Here is a 24,016-nt window from a genome sequence, read left to right on the forward strand (position 1 = left end):
TTAGTGCAATGGTAAACAAAAAATAGTATTGTAAGTGATGGGTTGGATGGTTTATGGATCCCACCTTCTGTTAGGGTCTGACCACATCACCTCATCCACATCACAAGCAATGTCCCCCTTGGCTAGGCAACGGGGAAAATATCACCTTGCGTGCCATATCCAACACTGGACTGACCCCACCTCAATGTCTCCACATGCCTATTCCATTGCTTGCACGCGGGCATGTGGTTGGCGGTCATACACTTTCTAACACCAAGCCGAAAATAATTCCTCAATCGGATTGAGAAATGGGGAGTATTGTTATTGTTATTGTGCTTGGTGAACCAGTCCCTGACCAGAGCAGCCCGGTGGAAACTAACATTATCCCAGATGACAACAAACCTGGGCTGCTCTGGTCCGTCCTGTACAACTGCATTATGTAGTGCATCCAGAAATATGATTATGTGTGCAGTATTGTAGGGACCGAGGGTGGCATGGTGATGGAGAACTCCTTGCAGACTAATGGCGGCACACAAGGGGATATTTCCCCCGCGCTCCCCAGGGACATTCATAACAGCTCTTTTGTTCTATAACGTTTCGGCCCCAATTCCTGGTTTTAGCTAGATTGAATCCAGCTTCATCAATGAAATAAACTAATGAGGCTGTGCAGCTGCATCAAAGTCCAGGACTCTCTGCAACAGAAAATGCATACACTGTACAGAGAATATGGTGTAACTCAAAACACAGGACTACAATGTCTACATTTTCACACAAGGATGGGGGTAGGGGTGGGGGGTTGGGTCAGGCACATTCAGTCAAAACTACAAGCTACAGGCAAGGCAGGTGCCTCCACAGACAACACCCCCCCACTGCCTAGGTCAGATACTGCTTTGTCTGAATGTATCGATGCAGTGCCAATAGGACAAAATCTACTGCCATTACTGTATTACAGTATAGTACAATGACACTTACTTGCACATAGTCATAGTGAGGGTCTTTGACTCTAACACTGTTCCTCAAATGGAACCCTGGACAGCTGCTCCATCGTAAGTTGGTGTTGACGCAAGATGCGGCAGATTGTCGACATACTGACACGGTTGATATTATTGAATGTTGTGTGATCTGCGATAATTTGCTCTCATAGTTGATGTAGGCGGATGGTGTTGTTTGCCAACACTAGATTGACAATGGCCAGTTCCTGTTCATGGTGAACAGACGTTGCCTTCCACCCTCAGGAGGTCGTCTGGCAGTTCTGTAGAAAATGAAAGAATATGATGTCATTGGTTAGGTTATTTTTTACATACTGTACTGTCATACTGTACACAGTAACATCAAACTGTATTACATGTACTTCATAGCACTATACCTATTTGTTTTGTTCACTGAGGAGCATAGACCTAATACTATAGGACTACATTGTATTGTACTGTGATGCAGAATGATGTGCAACAATTACATAGGTACAGTCTAGTGTAGAAAGTTGAAGACATACCTGTTTTCCAGTCTGATCTTACCTGAGGTCTATTTGTAGTGGTAAGGCTCAGACTAATTGGTGTTCAATTACTGTAGAAGTGTTTTCGTGTGTGTGTGTGTGTGTGTGTGTGTGTGTGTGTGTGTGTGTGTGTGTGTGTGTGTGTGTGTGTGTGTGTGTGTGTGTGTGTGTTGAGTGTTGCCAATTTCAGGTATGTTTTGCATTTTGAATATAAGTGTTTTCTCAATGATTGCAAGAGATTTCCTTCTTGAACGATGTGTCCAATGTAAGAAACAGTGTGTAGTGTTTTGCAGAAGTGTGTGTAGAATTGCAAATGAAGTGCAAAGCAGAATATGTGTTTGTACTTTTGGTGCCTTTGATTACGACATAGTTATAAAAGTTAAGGTTTTGATGCTTTTGTTTAAGCATTCACTTTCAGTGTGTAAGCAATCGGCAAAAACTGTAATTGTATTTCTGAAGAAAAGAGGAAGATTGAAGTGGGCCTCAAAATAATCCGGACAACAAAAGTTTTGTGTTTTGAACTTCGGGGTAGAGCACCCGTCAAAGGAGTCATCTCAGGGGTGACGAAATTTGTTCAAGTTGAATATCTGAAGAGAATTCCTGGTGTGGTTGGTGCCCAGCGTCTGAACACTGCAGTGGTTTGGGGACAAAAGCTCTTACAACGTAGCCTACCTTACATAACTAAGCTTCACATGAGTAGGCAGTCGCTCTTTATAAAAATATAACAGCACAGACATACTTTCTTTCTTTTTTTTCCATTCACCCAGAGTGAAGTATTGTAAAGGATTTGGCCTTGTTTCAAGTGTGTGCAGAAGGACAGATTATGCTGAAGAACGGTGTGTAGAAGGACAAAGGTGTTGCAATTGTGGTGGGGATCATGATCCGGAGTTCATGGAGTGCCCTGTAAGGATGAAGGAGATTGAGGTGGCAACAGTCAGAGCGGTCAATCGAATCTCCTATGCGGAGACAATTAAAATAATAGAGAAAACATATAAAAAACATTATTCTACCTCTATTTTACCAGGTAAAGTGACTGAGAACACATTCTCATTTACAGCTATGACCTGGGGAGTAGTTACAGGGGAGAGGAGGGGGATGAATGAGCCAATTGTAAGCTAGTTGAAGATTTTTTCCCCCACCTTTATTTAAATAGGTAGGCTAGTTGAGAACAAGTTTTCATTTACAACTGCGACCTGGCCAAGATAAAGCATAGCAGTGTGAACAGACAACAACACAGAGAGTAAACAATAAACAAGTCAATAAAACAGTAGAAAAGAAAAAAAAGAGTCTATATACATTGTGTGCAAAAGGCATGAGGAGGTAGGCGAATAATTACAATTTAGCAGATTAACACTGGAGTGATGAATGATCAGATGGTCATGTGCAGGTAGAGATACTGGTGTGCAAAAGAGCAGAAAAGTAAACAAATAAAAACAGTATGGGGATGAGGTAGGTATATTGGGTGGGCTATTTACCGATGGACTATGTACAGCTGCAGCGATCGGTTTGCTGCTCAGATAGCAGATGTTTAAAGTTGGTGAGGGAGATAAAAGTCTCCAACGTCAACGATTTTTGCAATTCGTTCCAGTCACAGGCAGCAGAGAACTGGAAGGAAATCTTTAATACCACTGGGAGAAAAGACCTTGATGGCTGTATAGAATAGTCATGTGAATGAAGTGTAAGTTATACTGAAAAAAAATATAAAGGCAACATGCAACAATTTCAAAGACTTACTGAGTTACAGTTCATATAAGGAAATTAGTAAATTTAAATTCATTCATTCGTTTTTCCAGACAGTTTTTTCCAGACAGAAATACTCCTCAGCCCCCCACCCCCACCCCCTCCCCCCACACACACACACAAACACTCTCCCTCAAAACTAGAGACATCTAAGGCATTGTGTTCTGTAACAAAAGTGCACATTTTAAAGTGGCCTTTTATTGTCCTCAGCACAAAGTACACCTGTGTAAAGATCAGGCTGTTTAAGAGAAATAAGCTTTTAGTGTATATGGAACATTCCTGAGATCTTATATTTCAGCCAACACAGAAAGGAAAACGCTGCACACTGCTGCTCTTGCTCCCAGGTGATTTTATTTATAACCAGGTTTTGACTCTTAGGTCTTCATCAGGCACATAATGGTCGAAATGTTGTTATAAATAAAATCTCCTGGGATCATGAGCAGCAGTGTGCAGCGTTTTCCTTTCTGTTTTCCATGAGTTTGCCTACGACTCCAGGATCTGCGGAAAATACCTGGATATGTTCTTCAGCTTTTATCTTTTGTTTCAGCTCATGAAACAAGGGACCAAACACTTTACATGTTGTGTTTATATTTTTGTTTTGTATATCTCACGACCCCTTATGCGGCAGGGTAGCCTAGTGGTTAGAGTGTTGGACTAGTAACTGGAAGGTTGTAAGTTCAAACCCCTGAGCTGACAAGGTACAAATCTGTCGTTCTGCCCCTGAACAGGCATTTAACCCACTGTTCCTAGGCTGTCATTGAAAATAAGAATTTGTTCTTAACTGACTTGCCTAGTTAAATAAAGGTAAATTAAAAATTAAAAAAGCCTTCTAGCTACAAAACCAAGAGACTATGTGTGTGTGGGCACACATGGAGTCACACAGATTGAATGCTGTGCAGCATAGAGGTAAAAGGCACATGCCTACATTCATCACACCAGATCATATAATAACATATGAACATTAGCTATGATTTCCAGCAAGGGGGTGGGGGATTATTGTTAAGCAGCGACTGTGTGTTTAGAAAGACAATTGTTGCTAATTTAGTTCAGTTCAATGTTGACTAATGTCTAGGCTGCTTATTTTAAATGTAAGTAATTTAGCAGACACACTTATCCGGAGTGACTTACAGTAGGGAGTGCATACATTTTTCTGCTGGTCCCCCATTGGAATTAAACCCACAATCCTTGTGTTACAAGCACAACACTCTATCAACTGAGCTACATGGTATGCCATGAGGATGGCACCATCAAGTCTGGGGGTGTCTCAGTTCACACACTTATTCACTCTACTGAACGTCCCATTCAGGTAACATACACATAAAACACATTTCAAATATTGTAAATGGACCTCTCTCTCTCTCTCTCTCTTTCAAATATTGTAAATGGATCTCTCTCTCTCTCTCACCCACACACATTTCAAATATTGTAAATGGATCTCTCTCTCTCACACACACACACACACACACACACACACACACACACACACACACACACACACACACACACACACACACACACACACACACACACACACACACACACACACACAGCAACAGAGGACTGCTGTAACCACTTCGTCCAGAAGAGGGACATTGTCGTCATTAAGTTTATATATTAAAGGACTCCGTAGAGGAGAACACTGTGAGGATTTAGAGGAAGATGTCACATTAAGGTGATATTCAAACCCTAAAGAGAAATGGTGTTTTGATCATTGTTCCACTTCACCTTTCACAAAAGTTTAGAATGATAAAGAACAGAGAATAAAAACGTATTATTTTCAACTGCTTCGGGACTCCTGGTTATACAACACATGACCACACCATCAGACCAGGCTAAACATTGATGTGATTTTGACTTCCTGTATCATTACTTGTACTCCATGTCAAATCTGTGTTTCAGGATTGTTTAGCTTAACTGAATAGGCGATATTAAGTTTATTTCGCAGGGACAATTTTAAAAAAGTCTCCGAATGTGAGTAGTGACGCTTTGAACCTGATATGTCCTTGACATATAGCTCACCAAATCATAATTTTTATAATACATATACACTACTGTTCAAAAGTTTGGGGTCACTTAGAAATATCCTTGTTTTTGAAAGAAAATCATTTTTCTGTCCATTGAAATAACATCAAATTGATCAAAAATATAGTGTAGACATTGTTAATGTTGTAAATGACTATAGTAGCTAGTTTTTGAACCACTCCACAAATGTCCTGTTAACAAACTATAGTTTTGGCAAGTCGGTTAGGACATCTACTTTGTGCATGACACAGGTATTTTTTCCAACAATTGTTAACAGACAGATTATTTCACTTATAATTCACTGTATCACAATTCCAGTGGGTCAGAGGTTTACATACACTAAGTTGCCTGTCCCTTTAAACAGTGTGGAAAATTCCAGAAATTATGTCATGGCTTTTGAAGCTTCAGATAGGCTAATTGACATCGTTTGAGTCAATTGGAGGTGCAACTGTGGATATATTTCAAGGCCTACCTTCAAACTCAGTGCCTCATTGTTTGACATCATAGAAAAATCAAAAGAAATCAGCCATGACCTCAGAATTTCTTTTTTGTAGCCCTCTACACGTCTGGTTCATCCTTGGGAGCAATTTGCAAACACCTGAAGGTACCACGTTCATCTGTACAAACAATAGTACGCAAGTATAAACACCATGGGACCACGCAGCCATCATACCGCTCAGGAAGGAGACACGTTCTGTCTCCTAGAGATGAAAGTACTTTGGTGCGAAAAGTGCAAATCAATCCCAGAACAGCAGCAAAGGACCTTGTGAAGATACTGGAGGAAACAGGGACAAAAGTATCTACATCCAGTGTAAAACGAGTCGATATCGACATAACCTGAAAGGCCACTCAGCAAGGAAGAAGCCACTGCTCCAAAACCACCATAAAAGAAGCCAGACAACGGTTTGCCACTGCACATGGGAACAAAGATCGTATTTTTTGGAGAAATGTCCTCTGGTCTGATGAAACAAAAGTAGAACTGTTTGGCCTTAATGACGATTGTTAAGTTTGGAGGAACAATCGGGAGGCTTGCAAGCCGAAGAGCACTATCCTAACTGTGAAGCACAGGGGTGGCAGCATCATGTTGTGGGGGTGCTTTGCTGCAGGAGGGACTGGTGCACTTCACAAAATAAATGGCATCATGAGGAGGGGAAATTATGTGGATATATTGAAGCAACATCACAAGATATCAGTCAGGAAGTTAAAGCTTGGTCGCAAAGGGGCCTTCCAAATGGACAATGACCCCAAGCATACTTCCAAAGTTGTGGCAAAATAGCTTAAGGACATCAAAGTCAAGGTATTGGAGTGGCCATCACAAAGCCCTGACCTCAATCCTATAGAAAATGTGTGGGCAGAACTGAAAAACATGTGTGCTAGCAAAGAGGCCTACAAACCTGACTCAGTTACACCTGCTCTGTCAGGAGGAATGGGCCAAAATTCCCCCAACTTATTGTGGAAAGCTTGTGGAAGGCTACACGAAACGTTTGACCCAAGTTAAACAATTTAAAGGCAATGCTACCAAATACTAATTGAGTGTATGTACACTTCTGACCCACTGGGAATGTGATGAAAGACATAAAAGCTGAAATAAATAATTCTCTCTACTATTATTCTGACATTTCACATTCCACAAATAAAGTGGTGATCCTAACTGACCTAAGAAAGGGAATTTTTACGAGGATTAAATGTCAGGAATTGAGAAAAACTGAGTTTAAATATATTTGGCTAAGGTGTATGTAAAGTTCCGACTTCAACTGTACACTACCAGTCAAAAGTTTTAGAACTCCTACAAGGGTTTTTCTTTATTTTTACTATTTTCTACATTGTACAATAATAGTGAAGACGTCACAACTATGAAATAGCACACATGGAACCATGTAGTAACCAAAAAAGTGTTAATCAAATCAATATATATTTTATATTTGAGATTCTTCAAATAGTCACCATTTGCCTTGATGACAGCTTTGCACACTCTTGGTATTCTCTCAACCAGCTTCATGAGGTAGTCACCTGGAATGCATTTCAATTAACAGGTGTTCCTCCTTATAAGTTAATTTGTGGAATTGATTTCCTTCTTAATGCATCTGAGCCAAGCAGTTGTGTTGTAACAAGGTAGGGGAGGACACAGAAGATAGCTCTATTTGGTAAAAGACCAAGTCCATATTATAGCAATAACAGCTCAAATAAGCAAAGAAGGTCAGTAAATACGGAACATTTCAAGACCTTTGAAAAAAGATTCAAGTGCAGTCGCAAAAACTCTCAAGTGCTATGATGACCGCAACAGGAATGGAAGATCCAGAATGACCTATGCTGCAGAGGATAAGTTCATTAGAGTTACCAGCCTCAGAAATTGCAGCCCAAATAAATGCTTCACAGAGTTCAAGTAACTGACACATCTCAACATCAACTGTTCAGAGGAGACTGTGAATGAGGCCTTCGTGGCATTCGTGGTCTTTGTGAAACGCAGTGTGGGTGAACGGATGATCTTCCCATGTGTATTTCCCACCGTAAAGCATGGAGGAGGAGGGGTTATGGTGTGGGGTGGCTTTTCTGGTGACACTGTCTGTGATTTATTTAGAATTCAAGGCACACTTAACCCATGCTACCATATAATTCTGCAGTGATACGCCATCCCATCTGGTTTGGGCTTAGTGGGACTATCATTTGTTTTTCAACAGGACAATGACCCAACACACCTCCAGGCTGTGCAAGGGCTATTTGACCAATAAGGAGAGTGATGGAGTTTTGCATCAGATGACCTGGCCTCCACAATCCCCCGACCTCAACCTAATTGAGATGGTTTGGGATGAGTTGGACTGCAGAGTGAAGGAAAAGCAGCCAACAAGTGCTCAGCATATTTGGGAACTCCTTCAAGACGGTTGGAAAAGCATTCCAGGTGAAGCTGGTTGAGAGAATGCAAAGAGTGTGGAAAGCTGTCATCAAGGCAACGGATGGCTATTTGAAGAATCTCAAATCTCAAATATATTTGATTCCATATGTGTTATTTCAAAGTGTTGATGTTTCACTATTATTCTACAATGTAGAAAACAGTCAAATAAAGAAAAACTTGAATGAGTAGGTGTTCTAAAATTTTGACCGGTAGTGCATACATACAGTGCATTCAGAAAGTATTCAGATCCCCTCACTTTTTCCACCCTAAGCACACAGCCAAGACAACGCAGGAGTGGCTTTGGGACAAGTCTCTGAATGTACTTGAGTGGCCCAGCAAGAGCCCAGACTTGAACTCGATCGAACATCTCTGGAGAGACCTGAAAATAGCTATGCAGCAACGCTCCCCGTCCAACCTGACAGAGCTTGACAGGATCTGCAGAGAAGAATGGGAGAATCTCCCCAAATACAGGTGTACCAATTTAATACAGGTGTGCTTATAGTATCATACCCAAGAAGACTTGAGGATGTAATCGCTGCCAAAGGTGCTTCAACAAAGTACTGAGTAAAGAATCTGAATACTTATGTAAATTGTATTTATCTGTTAAAAAATATCTACATTTACAAACATTTCTAAAAACCTGTTTTTTGCTTTGTCATTATGGGGTGTTGTGTGTGGATTGATGAGGGGGAAAAAATATTTAATAAATTGTAGAAAAAGGCTGTAACGTAACAAAATGTGGAAAAAGTCAAAGGGTCGGAATACTTTCCGAATGCACTGTATTTCTATTTCTGAAATATGAACTGTTTGTTTTAATGCAGAGCCTAACTGTTTTCTCTTTCTTTCAGCTTGTAGTTTTATTTGTCACTGTTTGTGGTCAGTCAATATTGTGTAACTTCCTCATTAACAATTATTGTCCTGTGAATGCACTGAACTGAGGAGTGTCAGTTCTATTCAGTGTAAGCGAAAGATCTAAGAAGCTATCTGTGTTGATGAGTTGTACTCTAACCTGTTTAAAACCAGCAAACCTTTATCCTTCAATATCCTTGTTTTTTTATATCTGCCTCCAACAGTTTCCCTTAAATGGGCATACAAGCATTCCGCTACACGCTCAATAACATCTGCCAAATATGTGTATGTGACCAATACAATTTGATTTGATTTAGAACCCATGACTGAATAGATGTTACAACCAGGTCTTCAGAGCATCACCCTAAGTGTAGTGGAGGTGGTTTAGTGAACCATGCACTAACCTTGTCTAAGACCTGAAGCTAATTTGTAGGCTTTATCTCAGGGGGCTTACAGTCTTGTGGCAATATACCTGGCACTAGTTCCTAAGCACAAATCAGACAGTGGTAAATTGAGGAATGGGCAACTCCAAACCAACCCAACTGATCTCTAAAGTCACAAATCATAAGGGCACATTATGCAGCTCATCATCAAACTGTGAGGAGACCGCAATGAAGGTCACTGTAGCTTTAATGCTCTTGCTGTGCGGTCTTGTCACCATAATTGATGGGGACACGTCCTGTGCTGGGTGTCCTATTTTATAAAGAGCCATTGTTCATTATTTCTTGCAGTGTTTAAAAAGGCATCAGACCCCCCAGGTCTTAAACACCATGAGGAACAAGCAGCACGACAACAGACCAGCCAAGCATCCTCATTGATAGGTAAAATGTGTCCCACTGGCATTTCATGTGTACATTTGATTGTAGTCAGGTTTTGGTCCCCATTTGGAAGCCATTGGATCTGAGCCAGATTGTAAATATCACCACCGGAGTTGAATGTACTTTTGCATTCTCTTTATGTGGTTTTGCATGTCATAGCTTGGCTAAAGGTTGGTTATAAGTTTGAATAGTTCAGTCCATTTCTAAAAACATTGCAGACATGTAAATTGTGTCTTTGATGGCCATTTCTTCAGTAAGTGTTATGATAAGGTATTCTTTTCCCATGCCTTTGCCTGTGGTCCCATGACACAGAATGGAATTTAAGTCATGTCTGGTTCACCAGTCATGTCTGTCCTTTTCTTTATTCTGTCTCTTTCACCATTACACAAAACCGCAAGCTTCCCACAGAGAAATAGAATACATTTCTGGAATTCCACTTGCAGGGAAAAGCCGCAGTCTAGTGAGTAAATCTGTTTTTCCACTGCTATGGGTTTCTCATTATTGTGGACTCAATGAAGGTGTTTTGGCAGCAGAGCTATTATACTGGAGGGTGGCAGAGACATAACCTATACCTTGTCTTTGCTTTCCCTGTGACACACATACAAACGCACACACGCACGCACACATGCACACACACACACACACGCACAATTGTGTATGCTACAAATTCAATAAATAACTCAGACATATGTCAATAGGATTAGAATATCATATTGCAAATGACCATCTCCGCATCCCTGTGAGGGAAGTCTGCCTCTGTTGTGTTGTTCAGGTTATTCCAATTCTGTAAACATTTACCCTTGATGAAGTTTGTTAAACATTATATTCAATAAATGACTTGAAATATGCACCTATACTTCTAAATGTACATAGTTAGGCATAGTGTTTAAGAATCACAAATACATTCTGATTTTAGGAATATCACTTTTTGTCTCACACACAATCATCACTTTCTAAAATTAATTTCCTCCTGCGTGAGTGCTGTGAAGAACAAACAGCCACTCATTAGGATGTGTGACCCTCTGGTGGTAAACACACTTATTTCCACTTGAGTGCTAGGGCAGAATGAAAGCAAACGAGTGGCGATCAAGGTAGGTGGGCCCTGCCACCACTCTTTATGAGTAACTGTTTATGATGATTTAACAAATGCAAGTGGACAGGCAGGCCATTCACTGGAGACCAGGGACATTGTGTTGGTAGTACAGTGTGCAATTATGCAAGGATGACTCACCATATCTGCAGTCTGGGTGGCCAGAAATTCTCTGCTTGTTTTTTTGTCATATTTATTTAAATCAGTGAAAGGATTTATCTCTTTGAGACAGTTTTATTTTCTGATAGAATGGTTCTGCTGACCATCAAACATGCTGCAGATAAAGTATTTTTTTGGCAGCCATTGGCAGCCACAAGAACTATTGCATTTGACCTTCAATTAATGACCTTGGATTCATTTCTACCTGATTTGAGAATATTATTGCTGCCTTCTCTAAATCAAGTGATAGGGCCACACTACAAAGCTTCCATGCACCTTTTCCCAGGTACCAGTTAGGATTAAAAGAACCAGGCGAGAGTAGCCTACACTTGTGAATGACTGACCATTTGGTCTATTGGCTTGCAGTAAGATTTGCAATACAACAGAGTGTCAGGCAAAGCACACTCTGAAGAAGCTGTAACAGAGCAACACACTCAAGAGTTTGATGCCCTTGTATAAAGGTGCATTGTCCAATGCTCAATGATGCATCAATACTATCTTTGTAGCAACAGAGGGCGCCAGTTACAAAATTGTGCTTGTATATGTTCTTGATAGTGTTGTATAGAAGAGGTCTGGACAGATGGCAAAACAATATTGAAAGGAATGGTTTGCAAATGTTTATATGAGCAATAGTTGATAGAAAAATCAGTGGTGCTGGTATAGGGGTACAGGAGTGCCAGTAAAAATGTATTTTATTCTCTATCTCGTGTCTTGCCTTATTCTTTTCCCTTAAGTTTAGAGGCATCATTAATTCTATCCATTTAAATATAAACACAGTGATCATCAGTGCCCTCTAAAAAATAGTTGGTGCATGATGCCACTGATTAGGTCTAGTTGTTTATAAAATATGAGTTTGAAATTGAGGTAAACATAAATAAAATGCACACTGTCAGTCAAAGTTATTATGACAGACACTTTCTCATAAGAATTCCTTGATTAAAGAAAAAATTAACAGGCCACACATCAAAGCGTTTTTGGCATTCCTATGCCATGTTTCACATACGATGCTGTAAAAGAGGCAAACAAGCCATAATGCCATCTTCTGTAGATTTTGATTATTTTGTCAGAAGTTTGTTTTGTTTTTCATTTTACTGTAAGATTAACATAAATAGGCCTACCTACTTTTCTCAGTTTTAACAATTTCATACTTAGACTGTTTTCACATTGACGACAGCAAAGGGACATTTTCGAGAGGTTCTCGAAAGAAATCGATTCTCGAGAGACAATAAATATTGTTGTCTAAACTTGCGAAATTATCACATCTCTAGCGCTACCTCCGGAGGTCTCGCACAAAACTCGCTCGACAGTTGCCCCCTCGGAGCAGGGCAGTGTAAACAGAATTGTCTTGTTGAGCTCAACACTCCTACAGTATAAACTGTAATAGTAGAGCTATTCTTGACTGAAATCTAAAGCAGTCACAACTATTTACACAAATTACACTAAGTATCAATAATTGATTCTTAATTTTGGCAACATAAAATTGATTTTGGCTATACTTACAAACATTTGAAAGTAACAAAATATGGAACATAATTCTCTACATAATTTATTTTGTCATGGTTGAACAAATATGCTATATAATTTTTTTTTTACAAATAATTTGTAAGTAACAAAATATGCAGCAAAATTCAATATGTTAAGATGTTAAGATGTTAAGATGCAAAATTCAGATTTAACTTATTTGATTATTTGAGGCCCGCCCATTGAGCGCTATCTATGCAAAACAAGCCAGAGACAGGCTACGGACGAATGAAGGCTAATATTGAGTCCAATCCGTGCATTTCAATAAAACTCTGTGGCGGATTTTACTATTTGCTTTGGGCAATGGTGTGTCACAGGCAAAGTAGCCTATGTGCGCATAAAAAATTCGGAACATGGTATGGTTTGAGATAAACCATTTGAAAAAGACGTTCCCATCAATTTAGCCTACAACCAAAATATTCCGACAAAAATTAAATCAAACAGGCACTGCGGAAATATACTAATATATAGGCTAGGGCGCTAGGCTATTTATATTCTCTGTGTAAATCTATACCAGTAGGCCTAATCTAATATAACAAATTGTTTTGCATTCTAAGAAAGAACCATTCATCAGACAATACAATGTTGCACTGTGATTGTGAAACAGCAACAAAAATATTTTGTGCTTGCTAAATGTTCATCCCGGAAAGAGGGATTAGGCCTGCCTGTTTTGATACAGCCAAACATAAATAGGGGCTGGATTCTAACATTTCTAGATTTCACATGACGTTTAGGCTACTGATATACTATTCTATTCCCAGGAAACAACAAATAAACGATATTTCCTTCCAGATATTGCGCTTCTTACTACTACACAAAATAAAATATGGAATATATAGATAAACCTATGTGCAGAATAATGCCTTTTTCTTTTTACATTTGCTTCCACTAATGAGACCAAATAGCTTAATTTACATTACTTTACATCAAGGTTGGCTATGGTTATAAATGGTTTACATGTAGATTATAAACTCTTAATTATTTGTTTAGATAGTTTATAAATGTAATGAACAGTTATAACACATTCGTTGAAACTGTGTGTTTGTTTTGGCACTTGCCCATGATTGCACTGGTAATAACAGAAGCAGTAATAATTAATAATAGTGTAGTCTGGTCATATGCCTATATAAACACATGCAACCAATGCGTTACTGTTTATTACAGATGTAGGCTATTAACTGTAGCCTATATAAAGGGAGCTATGAATAACAGTGTACAAATCTACTGTAAACCTTTGTGTCATTTTTACATTTTTACATTTTTTTAAAATTAATTAAGTGGAAAGTGATCTCAACATTGCTTATCCATGTCAGAGGCTAGGCCTACTCCATTCCAGCTTTTCTCCATTACTTGCCTTATGCTTAGCGCTGTGTTTCTATGTGAGCGGACCTGACTCTTGTTTACAGCAGTGATTCTACGGACTAGACCGAGAACGAGGGCAAGTGATAGGATAGCTGCTTACTGGAGCTGTAGGAGAAAACGAAAAAATACACATCATCAACCATACACGGCTCACAGGACATAACGGAAGCTTGAGTTTGGTGCAAGTATACCATACTCCACTCCAACGGAAGCCCGATAGTCTACTCTCGCGTGGCATAACTATTTTTTTTCAGCTGCAAAGGAGCCGACTGACTGCGTTAACCTTGAAGACAGAACGCGCAGGGGGGAGAAAAAGGGGGTGCGATTGGTGAAACCATTTATGTTCTGGCGGATATTTTGGATTGCGTCTTGTTGGGAGGGTTTATTGAGCAGAGTTACGTTTTCATTCATTTCCCATCTCAGCCTCCACCCTAGACTCTATTGTTAATGTCCATCACTCAGAAGGAAATTAATGACAGAAGATCGGAAGACTCTTCGGTCTACAAGTGAATCTCGTTCGATTGCCAGTCATAAAAGCTCGTGCACACCATTACTGATGTTTCAAGAGATGGAGACTGAGGATGCGGATTACTGTCATATGTCGAGTAAAATCAGCGGCACGGATGTCTGTTTTGCCAGCCACCCTTGAATCATTCTGTCTTTGGCAAGAATAACGAATTGTTTTAATTTATTTCATCTTATATATATATATTTTTTATAATATCCCTATACACAAAACCCTGAGACTTGGAACAAGAGTAGCCTATCCTCTAAACACGAATTTGTATCGACCTGTCAAACAGTGCATTTTACTTTTTGTGATCTTGGTGGCATCATCTCCCTTTTCCACTTTTTTGGAATTAAGTTATTTGCTTTTTAGTGAGGTTAATAATTGATCAGGAATGAGATCTGGGACAGAGAGGAATAATTCGACCTTGTTTTGGGGTCTGATGCTGTCTGTCTCCGCTATCTGCCTGTTGTCCGCAAATGGAAAAAGTAAGTGTCATTGTGATGTCCTAATCAAAATAATACTGTAGCTATTCGTTGGCGTGTTTCTTTGGTTTTATCCTCATTCATGCGAGCTGTTACAATGCTTTAACATTTGGCCGCCAATGACATCTGCTGTTACAATGTTTATCGTTTGAGATTGTAGCTATTTGATCTGTTATTATTAACGTTACTTAGTTACAGCTGTATTGTTGGTCTGACTACAGTCAGTATCAGTAGGCTATCATTTTTGGTCCATATCATAGGCCTACATGCTACATGTTATTGTAGGCTTCATAGCCAGGCTCACATGAGTTCAGAGATTAAGCACATTTGGAGTAAATAGCCAAAGCAAATGGATGATTAAAACAAATCTTAGCTATTGAAAGTTGCTGAACATATGGTACATTGCATAATGTAAACATATCACATTAGTCATTGGAATTGTTAGATTTCCACAGTAGCTTACAAAAAAATTATGTTTTTCATTTTGGATAATTCTTAGGCTCATATAGAATATTGTAGGCTATGAGTGAATTACACCCGTAACAATGAGTCTTTACAATTATGCTTTTCCGCAAACGAACGAGGATGAATTCATGGATGAAGGTTACTACTTCAACCATGTGGCCATTTTGCATTCGTAGTGGTGGTGGCAAAGCACGGTTTCGAGTCGAACCAATTTCATGCTGCGCATGCACATCCACAAGCATAGTAGCCTAGAGGAAAATACTGTCATATATAGGCCAAATCTTCGCTTTTGGCCTTTGATGTACTGACAACAAATACAGAAAACTATTGTTATTATTGTATTATAATAGTATATTGGACTTGGTGTCACATTCAGGAGGAAACCTAGTATTTTATTTATTTTTTATTTCACCTTTATTTAACCAGGTAGGCTAGTTGAGAACAAGTTCTCATTTCCAATCAAAGTAGTAGGCTATTTCACCAGAATTAGTTTAAAATATACAATGGTAAAGTTTAGTCTCTTACCCACTTCTATGTATTTAAATAAAGGTATAGGCCTCAATCTCTTTACCACAGGTCTGTGCGACCTGTTAAAAGTGTTGTGATATTCAGAAACAGGGACAAGGTCGTTGGATACCCGCGTAGGCTAAACAATTGTTTATGCCATGAGTAAGCAAGGAATTGGTGGAATACACACGAAATGCAGATGACCTGTTCAGGAAAATCACATTTACAACGGAGCTACTATTCAGTCCTCTCTCTATTTACAATACTTTTCATCCACATGCAAGTTCTATGTTAAAGAAATGAATAATTATCTTTAAATAACATGTAAGTAGTTCCCACAAGTGCAGCACAATGACTTTGAAGGATTGAGCAGCTTGTAAAGAAATAGGTTATTTTCCATTACATAAAACAGTGCACTGGAAGTGAGCTCAGATCTCCCAATGTTTTGGTCATCCTCTGCTTTGAGGACTGTTGATCTACATTCCCCATCCAACTTGCAATCTTTTCTCACAACAGTTCCTGTAACCTGTCATAGAATCTCCTAATTGTGCTGATTGGTGTAAATAGTGTGCTTCATCATGTTTTGAGTAGTCTCTATGAAGAGGCAATGGCTTGTTAGTTGGTGGAGAAGACAACTGTGGCAGGACAAGAAGGGGCAGGTCTTTTTTTAGAGTGAATAAAGTGGTCATGATGTTTCGAAGCATGCTCCTTTGTCAATATTTCTCTTGAAGTTGGACCTATGTTAAGGTTTGCACAGTATACAATTCTCCAGTCTTATTCATGTACACCTGTAAAGACAGTTGAAGGTATTTGACCTAAATAGAACAAAAAATGTTTTATCCAGTCATGTGTTATCTGAATGGGAAAAGTTGAATGAGCCTCAGTGAGTTTAGGAAGACTTTTCCCCCTCTGAATAGAGTATGGCCCGTTTGTTACCATTAAAAACAATTTCATTTGTCACTTCCGTCATAAACAACAGGGGTAGACTAACAGTGAAACCCTTACTTACTGGCCCTTCCCAACAATGCAGAGAGAAGAATAGAAAAATAATAGAAAGATAATAACTTGAGGAATAAATATATTCGGAATATTTACTGTAACGTCTCACTTTGATGTTGTTTAAGTTTGACTGCTGTTAAGCTGCTTAGTGGATGGAATCTCTAAGGCTAAACACCGTGTGGTGGAGCAAAGGGACCCAACAGTGACGGAACAATGTCTCCTGCAAAATCCATAGATTAATAAGACCCTTCACAAACCAACCTTCGGAATTGCTCAATAAAAGGGGTGTCATTTGTTTATTGGTGAAACAATTGCTTAGACAGAGATTGTACTTAAACACAGTCTTTATTATGAGCTACTGTCAGTCAGTTGTTATTTATTTGTTTGTCAGGTGCTGATTGTTTTTGATTGAGGCCTATATCTATAGTACTTTGGTGGTTGCATTTACATTATAAGTGATTATGGGTATTCATCATATATTACATTTGCACTTGGAGACTTTATGAGGGTTTTTTATCTATGTGATTGATTTCTGGTTGATTTCGTATACTTACTAGCTAGTGTGTTTGTGTAGCCCTGTGGATGTCATTGATAAGAATGGCTGTGTGCTGTGCTAGGACTGAGGAGAGGACGGGAAGGGGATATGGGAATAATGGAGATGATTTTCACATGGAAAGAAGACAGGGAACGACCTCAATTAGCATGAAAAAAGGAGGAGGACTCAATTGAGAGCTATTGACCAGTGTCGTCAGGCCAGCGTCCTCACCACTGTGAATCACAGAGTGGGGCATTTCTCATCACCCTGCTGAGCCCGGCAAGGTCCCACCGCCTCAGTAGGGAAGCCCATGAAAATATTTTATTCTTGAACTGTGTCTTGACACACAGCATGCTAATGACACCTCTCAGTCCACTGACACTGACCTCCAAGCCATGTGGTGAGTTTCTCAACATATAACTCACTATCATGTGTAGGGGCTGGAAACAAGCCCAGAACTTTCAGGTCAGACCAATACAGCCCAGACAACAGTAAACAAGTGATAATAAACATGTTTGTTTACCATTTCACTTCAGCAACAAATCTTGTTTACATTAATTTAATGGTTAAACGTTTTTTTTGTACTCTAAATTATTGTTGATGCCAGCCCATCTGTTTTTACAATAAACAGTGTACAGAATATACATTATATATACAAAAGTATGTGGACACCCCTTCAAATGAGTGGATTCAGCTATTTCAGCCATATCCGTTGCTGACAGGTGTATAAAATTGAGCACACAGCTATGCAATTACCATAGACAAACATTGGCAGTAGAATGGTGTTACTGAAGAGCTCAGTGACTTTTAACGTGGCACCGTCATAGGATGCAACCTTTCCAACAAGTCAGTTGGAAAGGTCAAATTTCTGCTCTGCTAGAGCTGCCCCGGTCAACTTTAAGTGCTGTTATTGTGAAGTGGAAATGTATAGGAGCAACAACGGTTCAGCCGCGAAGTGGTAGCAAACACAAGCTCAAAAACAGGACCGCAGAGTGCTGAAATGCAAATCTGTCCTCGGTTGCAACACTCACCACCAAGTTCCAAACTGCCTCTGGAAGCAACTTCAGCCCAAGAACTGTTAATCAGGGAGATTCATGAAATGGGTTTCCATGGCCAAGCAGCCGCACACAAGCCTAAGATCACCATGTGCAATGCCGAGGGTCGGCTGGAGTGGTGTAAAGCTCGCCGCCATTGGACTCTGGAGCAATGGAAACACGTTGTCTGGAGTCAAGAATCACGCTTCACCAGCTGGCAGTCCAACGGACAAATCTGGGTTTGGTGGATGCAAGGAGAACGCTACCTGCCCCAATGCATAGTGCTAACTGTAAAATTTGGTGGAGGAGGAATAATGGTCTGGGGTTGTTTTTCATGGTTCGGGCTAGTCCCCTTAGTTCCAGTGAAGGAAAATCTTAACACCACAGCATACAATGACACTCTAGGTCCTTTCCTGTTTCAGCATAACAATTCCCCCTTACACAAAGCGAGGTTCATACAGAAATGGTTTGTTATGTTTGGTGTAGAAGAACTTGACTGGCCTGTACAGAGCCCTGACCTCAACCTCATCGAACACCTTTGAGATGAATAGGAAAGCTAACTGCGAGCCAGGCCTAATCGCCCAACATCAGTGCCCAACTTCACTAATGCTCTTGTGGCTGAATGGAAGCAAGTCCCCGTAGAAATGTTCCAACATCTAATGGAAAGCGTTCCCAGAAGAGTGGAGGCTGTTATAGCAGCAAAGGGGGGACCATCTCTTTATTAATGCCCATGAATTTGGAAAGAGATGTTCGATGAGCAGGTGTTCACATACTTTTGGTCATGTAGTGTACATGAGAATGGTATTGCTCAGAAGTTTTTAAAAATCTGCTAAATTTAATCAAGGACTATATTTTATGTATAGAATTTACAATTATTCTGGGCATTGCAAATTAATGGTCATGCTCCATTAGGGCTTGTATACTTTTTACCCTGTGCATTTTAATAATCTGTCCCTGCTAATAAAATGTAATTAAGCGCCCTTTTAACTCCCACCACAGTAAACTTTCCATGCCATTGCTTCCAAGTATACAGCAAACAAGGCTCAATGATACATCGAGAGAGAGAGAGAGAGAGAGAGAGGGAGAGAGAGAGAGAGAGAAGGAGAGAGAGGGAGAGAGAGAGCGAGAGAGGGAGAGAGAGAAAGGGTGAGAGAGAGAGAGAGAGAGAAGAGAAGAGAGAGAGAGGAGAAAGTTGGTGTTTGGAAATAGAATGTGCAAAAATACACCCGCTAGCGAAACAGACATGGTTTTGTTGATTGGAAGAGTGGAGAGTTTGTGAACTGTTTTATTGGTCTTTGCTGTTCACACGGGCGGTCTCTGGACAGCCTGGCCTGGCAGCAGACACATGCTCCTATCGAACCCCAGCCCCAGCCACACTTTGACACACACTATTTGAGGTACTCCTTTTGGCGAGCATGACTCATAACTTTACTCCATTAACCGCTTGTTGGAGCTCAAGTAAAGGTTTGTGTGGGATTCAGGGCTAAAATTACAATTGAGAATAATGATGCTATTCTCACCTGTAGGGACTATTGGACTTAAATGAAGACAGATCTCACTGTGTGTGTATTGTTAGACTCAGCATCCACTGTTTGTTCATGTCCTGTGACTCCTGCCCCTTGTTTAACGCAGACTCCCTGGCATTGCTAATGCATAGTTACGACTGGATCCATTCTTCCTGGAAAGCAGAATGGCAGTAGCTGTCACCAAGGTTACACAGAAAGGGGGGATGTGTAGATGTTTCTCTGCATTTAACATCCAAGTTCCCTCTCTGTCTTAGGTTGAGGGGTACAGAGGACTGCGGTGCTGTGGCCTTTGTGACTGCGACTGGGACTAGTGATTCAGACATTAATTTGTTTTATGTGTATATTGATGTGTATTAATGTGTATACAGGGCTCATCTGTAAAAAAAAGAAAGAAAAGAAGACTGGTCTCAACATGACTCCTGGTCAAAATAAAGGTTAAATAAAAAATGAAATGTACCCTCTCTCTCTCATGGGTGAGGCAATAAGACTCTTCGGTCTCTCGCACTGTGCCTCTGCCCACCCCCTAGCACTGGATCCGCTAAGAGGACAGTGATGCCGGCATATTGTTCCTCACCCCCATGAGGGAGTCAGTGCAGTGGGCATGCCTGTGTGTGTGTGTGCCTTGTGCGCTGTTCTGCTCTCGCACTGCAGTACAGCGCAGCGTGGCAGGCAGCCTGTCTCACTGGCATGCCCCTGTGCAGGCAGGGATGGGAAAGTGTGTCACTGTGCTAGTTTGTGAGAGTGCAGTCAAATGCTGTCCTACGGCTTATCCAGGCCGCAAGCTGAGGTTTACAATGCTTAATTAAACACTTATTTCAAATTTGCGCATATGCAATCTCTGGCCAGCCGCATACAACATCATGTGCTGTGGCCCGTGGCTTTAATAGCCCGTGGAGTATTGTACAATTTGCAAGATGATTTCAAATATTATCTCTTCTAATAGATTGCATAGACTATATCAGTGACAGGCTGCAGATCAAGAGACTGTGGGCAGATGCATATTGAAATGGGGACTTTCATCATTTGCATTATTGAAATGAGGGGGGGACCTCCTCTCTTTGGTAATATGCAGCTCATTGATTTGTAATACTTGATATGATGAAACCATATAAATACGCTGTAGATGCTGTAAAAGGGGTGGGGATCTAATGTTTAAGCTGTACCTCAATAGCTCAACTGTTACTCTAAACTAAACGTGGTATTGGAACTGATTGTGCAAACCTATTAAATGTCACTCTAAACTATATTTAAAAGACTGCAGGTATGTGTGTGTTTACCCGTTCTCTGCCATGCTGCGATGGAACCGAGGAGAGGGTTTGGAGTGCACGTGTAGGGGGTGACAGTGTTGTGTTACCAGTTTGGGTCTGATGTCTAAGACCATGCAGGGGAAGTGGCCCACCAGACCACTAGTCAGATGACTTCCAGCATGTGGGGGATTAAGTGATGTTGAGGTGGCAGGTGTGAGGTACTGGGATGGAGGGAGGGACCAGGTCCACTGCCTTTGTACTGCCCATCAGATGCTCACATTTGTCTGCATATCTGAGCACATTTTCTTGGGAAAGTATCATGTGTTCTGATGGACATGAATTTGTGGGTGATTCAATTCAATAAAGTCCAGCCCCAGAGCTTGTCTCCATCAGATTACTCCCCATAACAACCTTGCTGGGGATTACAGTGGGAAGACCTGAAAAATATACAGTTGTTCGCTTTCTGAGAATGGTCTCATACTAGACTGTTAAATGGTTTCAGTAACCTTTGATAAAGAACTCAACATACTGATCTGTCCCATAGGAACTGACATCCTCTCCTCTTATGCGGCACAGTTTAACCTGTCGGTCAAAGTTCAATTAAAGCAAAATGTGCATTTTTAGTCTGTTAAAAGATCACGGCTGATATATTGTAATAGTCAAGTTGTTTACTACCCTTGGATTTTTACAGGCTAAAAATGCACTGGCTCTTTTACGGAGTCACGTGTTTGTGTGTGTGGGCATGCTTGCGCGTGTGTGTAGGACTGTGTGTGGGATGACATTTATATGGAAGGTCAGGGCAAGGTTATCAATCATGAACATGAGCCGCTGGATCCCATTACGCGCTGGAGATATGTGTGTTTACTCAGCAGTGTGAACAGGGACAGGGAGAAGCACATTATTCTATGTGTGCTTATCCCATTGTGAGGACAGTGGTTACTGCTAGATACAGCCGTTACACAACAATAGGAAATGACTGCTGTCAGGGCTGGAATTGTATTAATTCCCCCATAATGTCTGTTTAAATGAATTCTTATGCAAGTATGAAGACAAATCATATTTTGTGCAAATGGCCCAGGCTTGTCAGGATGCACAGATCTGAAAGTCTACGCCCCTTCGTTGGTGATTGGTCAACTGTAGGGATTATTCAGTGAAGTCTTAGTTGTCATTCAGCTCATTTTCATGCACATTTTTTAAAATGAGAAATACTGTAAAATTGAGCGACTAAGATGTACTCAGCAAAGACGTCTATATTAATGACAGAGTTATCTTAGATTCTGACTTTTTTGAGGAAGTGTATACTGGCTATGGAGTCTCAAAATGGACAAACAGTACTATTGCTGCTTTTCTCTTGTTTTTCAAGTGAAGGTCTTTTAAGGGAGTATGCAAGCACACTCATTCGGTTCACCTAGCTGAGTTCGGCTAGGCGCCAGCCGAACTGAAGCATGCTGACGTCTTCAACAAGGTAGTGAGAAAGCAGTGAGGAGGGATTCGTTATTTCTTTCTTACCTTCTTAATTTCCATCTTTTCTCTCTCTCTGTTGGTTTCAGAACAGAGATGTCGCGACATGTTCAGGTGTAGGAGTGTCACAGGTTTAGTTGTAGTATTAGACAATCTGTTCATTATTTCAGGGAGCGTGGTCTCTTTGGTAATTGTCACTATAGCTTCCAAAAATACTTGTCATTCATTTCACCTTCTCCTTTTATCGCTGACGGGTTCACACCGATAGTAAGGCCTCAGATAGACTTGTCTGGCAGAATCCCTATCTCATCCGTTGCCACAATATCCCCCACTGCCCCTCCTTTTGTCTCTTCCCCACCAGACTCCCACTGATTGTATTAATGCCTCCAACAGGAAGTGAGGCCTAGAGTTTCTCTTTACTAACAAACAAATTAGTCTTTGTGTTTGAGTTGCTCTACCCCTCCCCCCCTCTGGCTGTTCACGGAGCAGAGGAAAAATTCTCAATGAAACAAAGAGGACATGCAGCTCGATGGCTCACAAGTGGAGCCCCAGGGCATTTGTGTCGATAGGAGAAAGCAAATGCTATTTCCTACCCAAGTAATCATTTGCGTTCTAAATTTAGAAAAGTGCATCACACTGACAGGAGCAAATAAAGGCAATTCATCCTGATAAACAATGTGCTCACTATTTTTGGCAGAAGATTTTTTTTTAAATTACTGAAGTGGAATCTCATTTAGGACACTTCTAGATTTAAAAAAAAGTGAATGTTTGGCCTATGGTGCAGTATGGTTCTATGGATGTCATTCATATGAATGTATAGATGCTATATTTTGTCTTCCATTCAATTCAAATCTAAGTATCAGTAGATAAAATGATAACTGGGAGCTTTTGTTATGGTCATTGTTGTGAGGTTAGATACAGCTTTGTGGAAATTAGCAGAAACCTTTAGAGGTCGACCGATTAATCAGAATAGCCAATTAATTAGGGCCGTTTCCATAACAATCAGTAATCTGCATTTTTGGACACCGATCATGGCCGATTACATTGCACTCCACGAGGAGACTGCGTGGCAGGCTGACTACCTGTTATGCGAGTGCAGCAAGGAGCCAAGGTAACGTGCTAGCTAGCATTAAACGTATCTTGTAAAAAACAATCAATCTTAACATAATCACTAGTTAACTACACATGGTTGATGATATTACTAGTTTATGTAGCTTCTCCTGCGTTGCATATAATCGATGTGGTGCCTGTTAATGTATCATTGAATCACAACCTACTTCGCCAAACGGGTGATTTGGGCCGTTTGGGCCGCCTGGCTCGTTGCGAA

At 40.4% G+C, this 24,016-nt stretch overlaps 1 protein-coding gene across 2 annotated transcripts in view; it reads left to right on the forward strand.

Moving 5' to 3' along the window:
* The first annotated feature begins 13,951 nt into the window (after positions 1 to 13,951).
* Positions 13,952 to 24,016, forward strand: part of igf1ra (insulin-like growth factor 1a receptor) — a 107,877-nt gene continuing 97,812 nt past the window's right edge. Inside the window, exon 1 of one of the 2 annotated variants that reach the window (XM_042301528.1) lies at positions 13,952 to 14,918. In XM_042301528.1, coding sequence (XP_042157462.1) covers positions 14,825 to 14,918 — 94 coding nt within the window. In that variant the 5' untranslated portion in view covers positions 13,952 to 14,824. The remainder of the gene's footprint in view (positions 14,919 to 24,016) is intronic. The other variant, XM_042301529.1, reaches the window with a different exon arrangement.

The sequence above is a fragment of the Oncorhynchus tshawytscha genome, linkage group LG19 (genome assembly GCF_018296145.1).
Source record: "Oncorhynchus tshawytscha isolate Ot180627B linkage group LG19, Otsh_v2.0, whole genome shotgun sequence".
In the NCBI taxonomy this organism is placed as follows: Eukaryota; Metazoa; Chordata; class Actinopteri; order Salmoniformes; family Salmonidae; genus Oncorhynchus; species Oncorhynchus tshawytscha.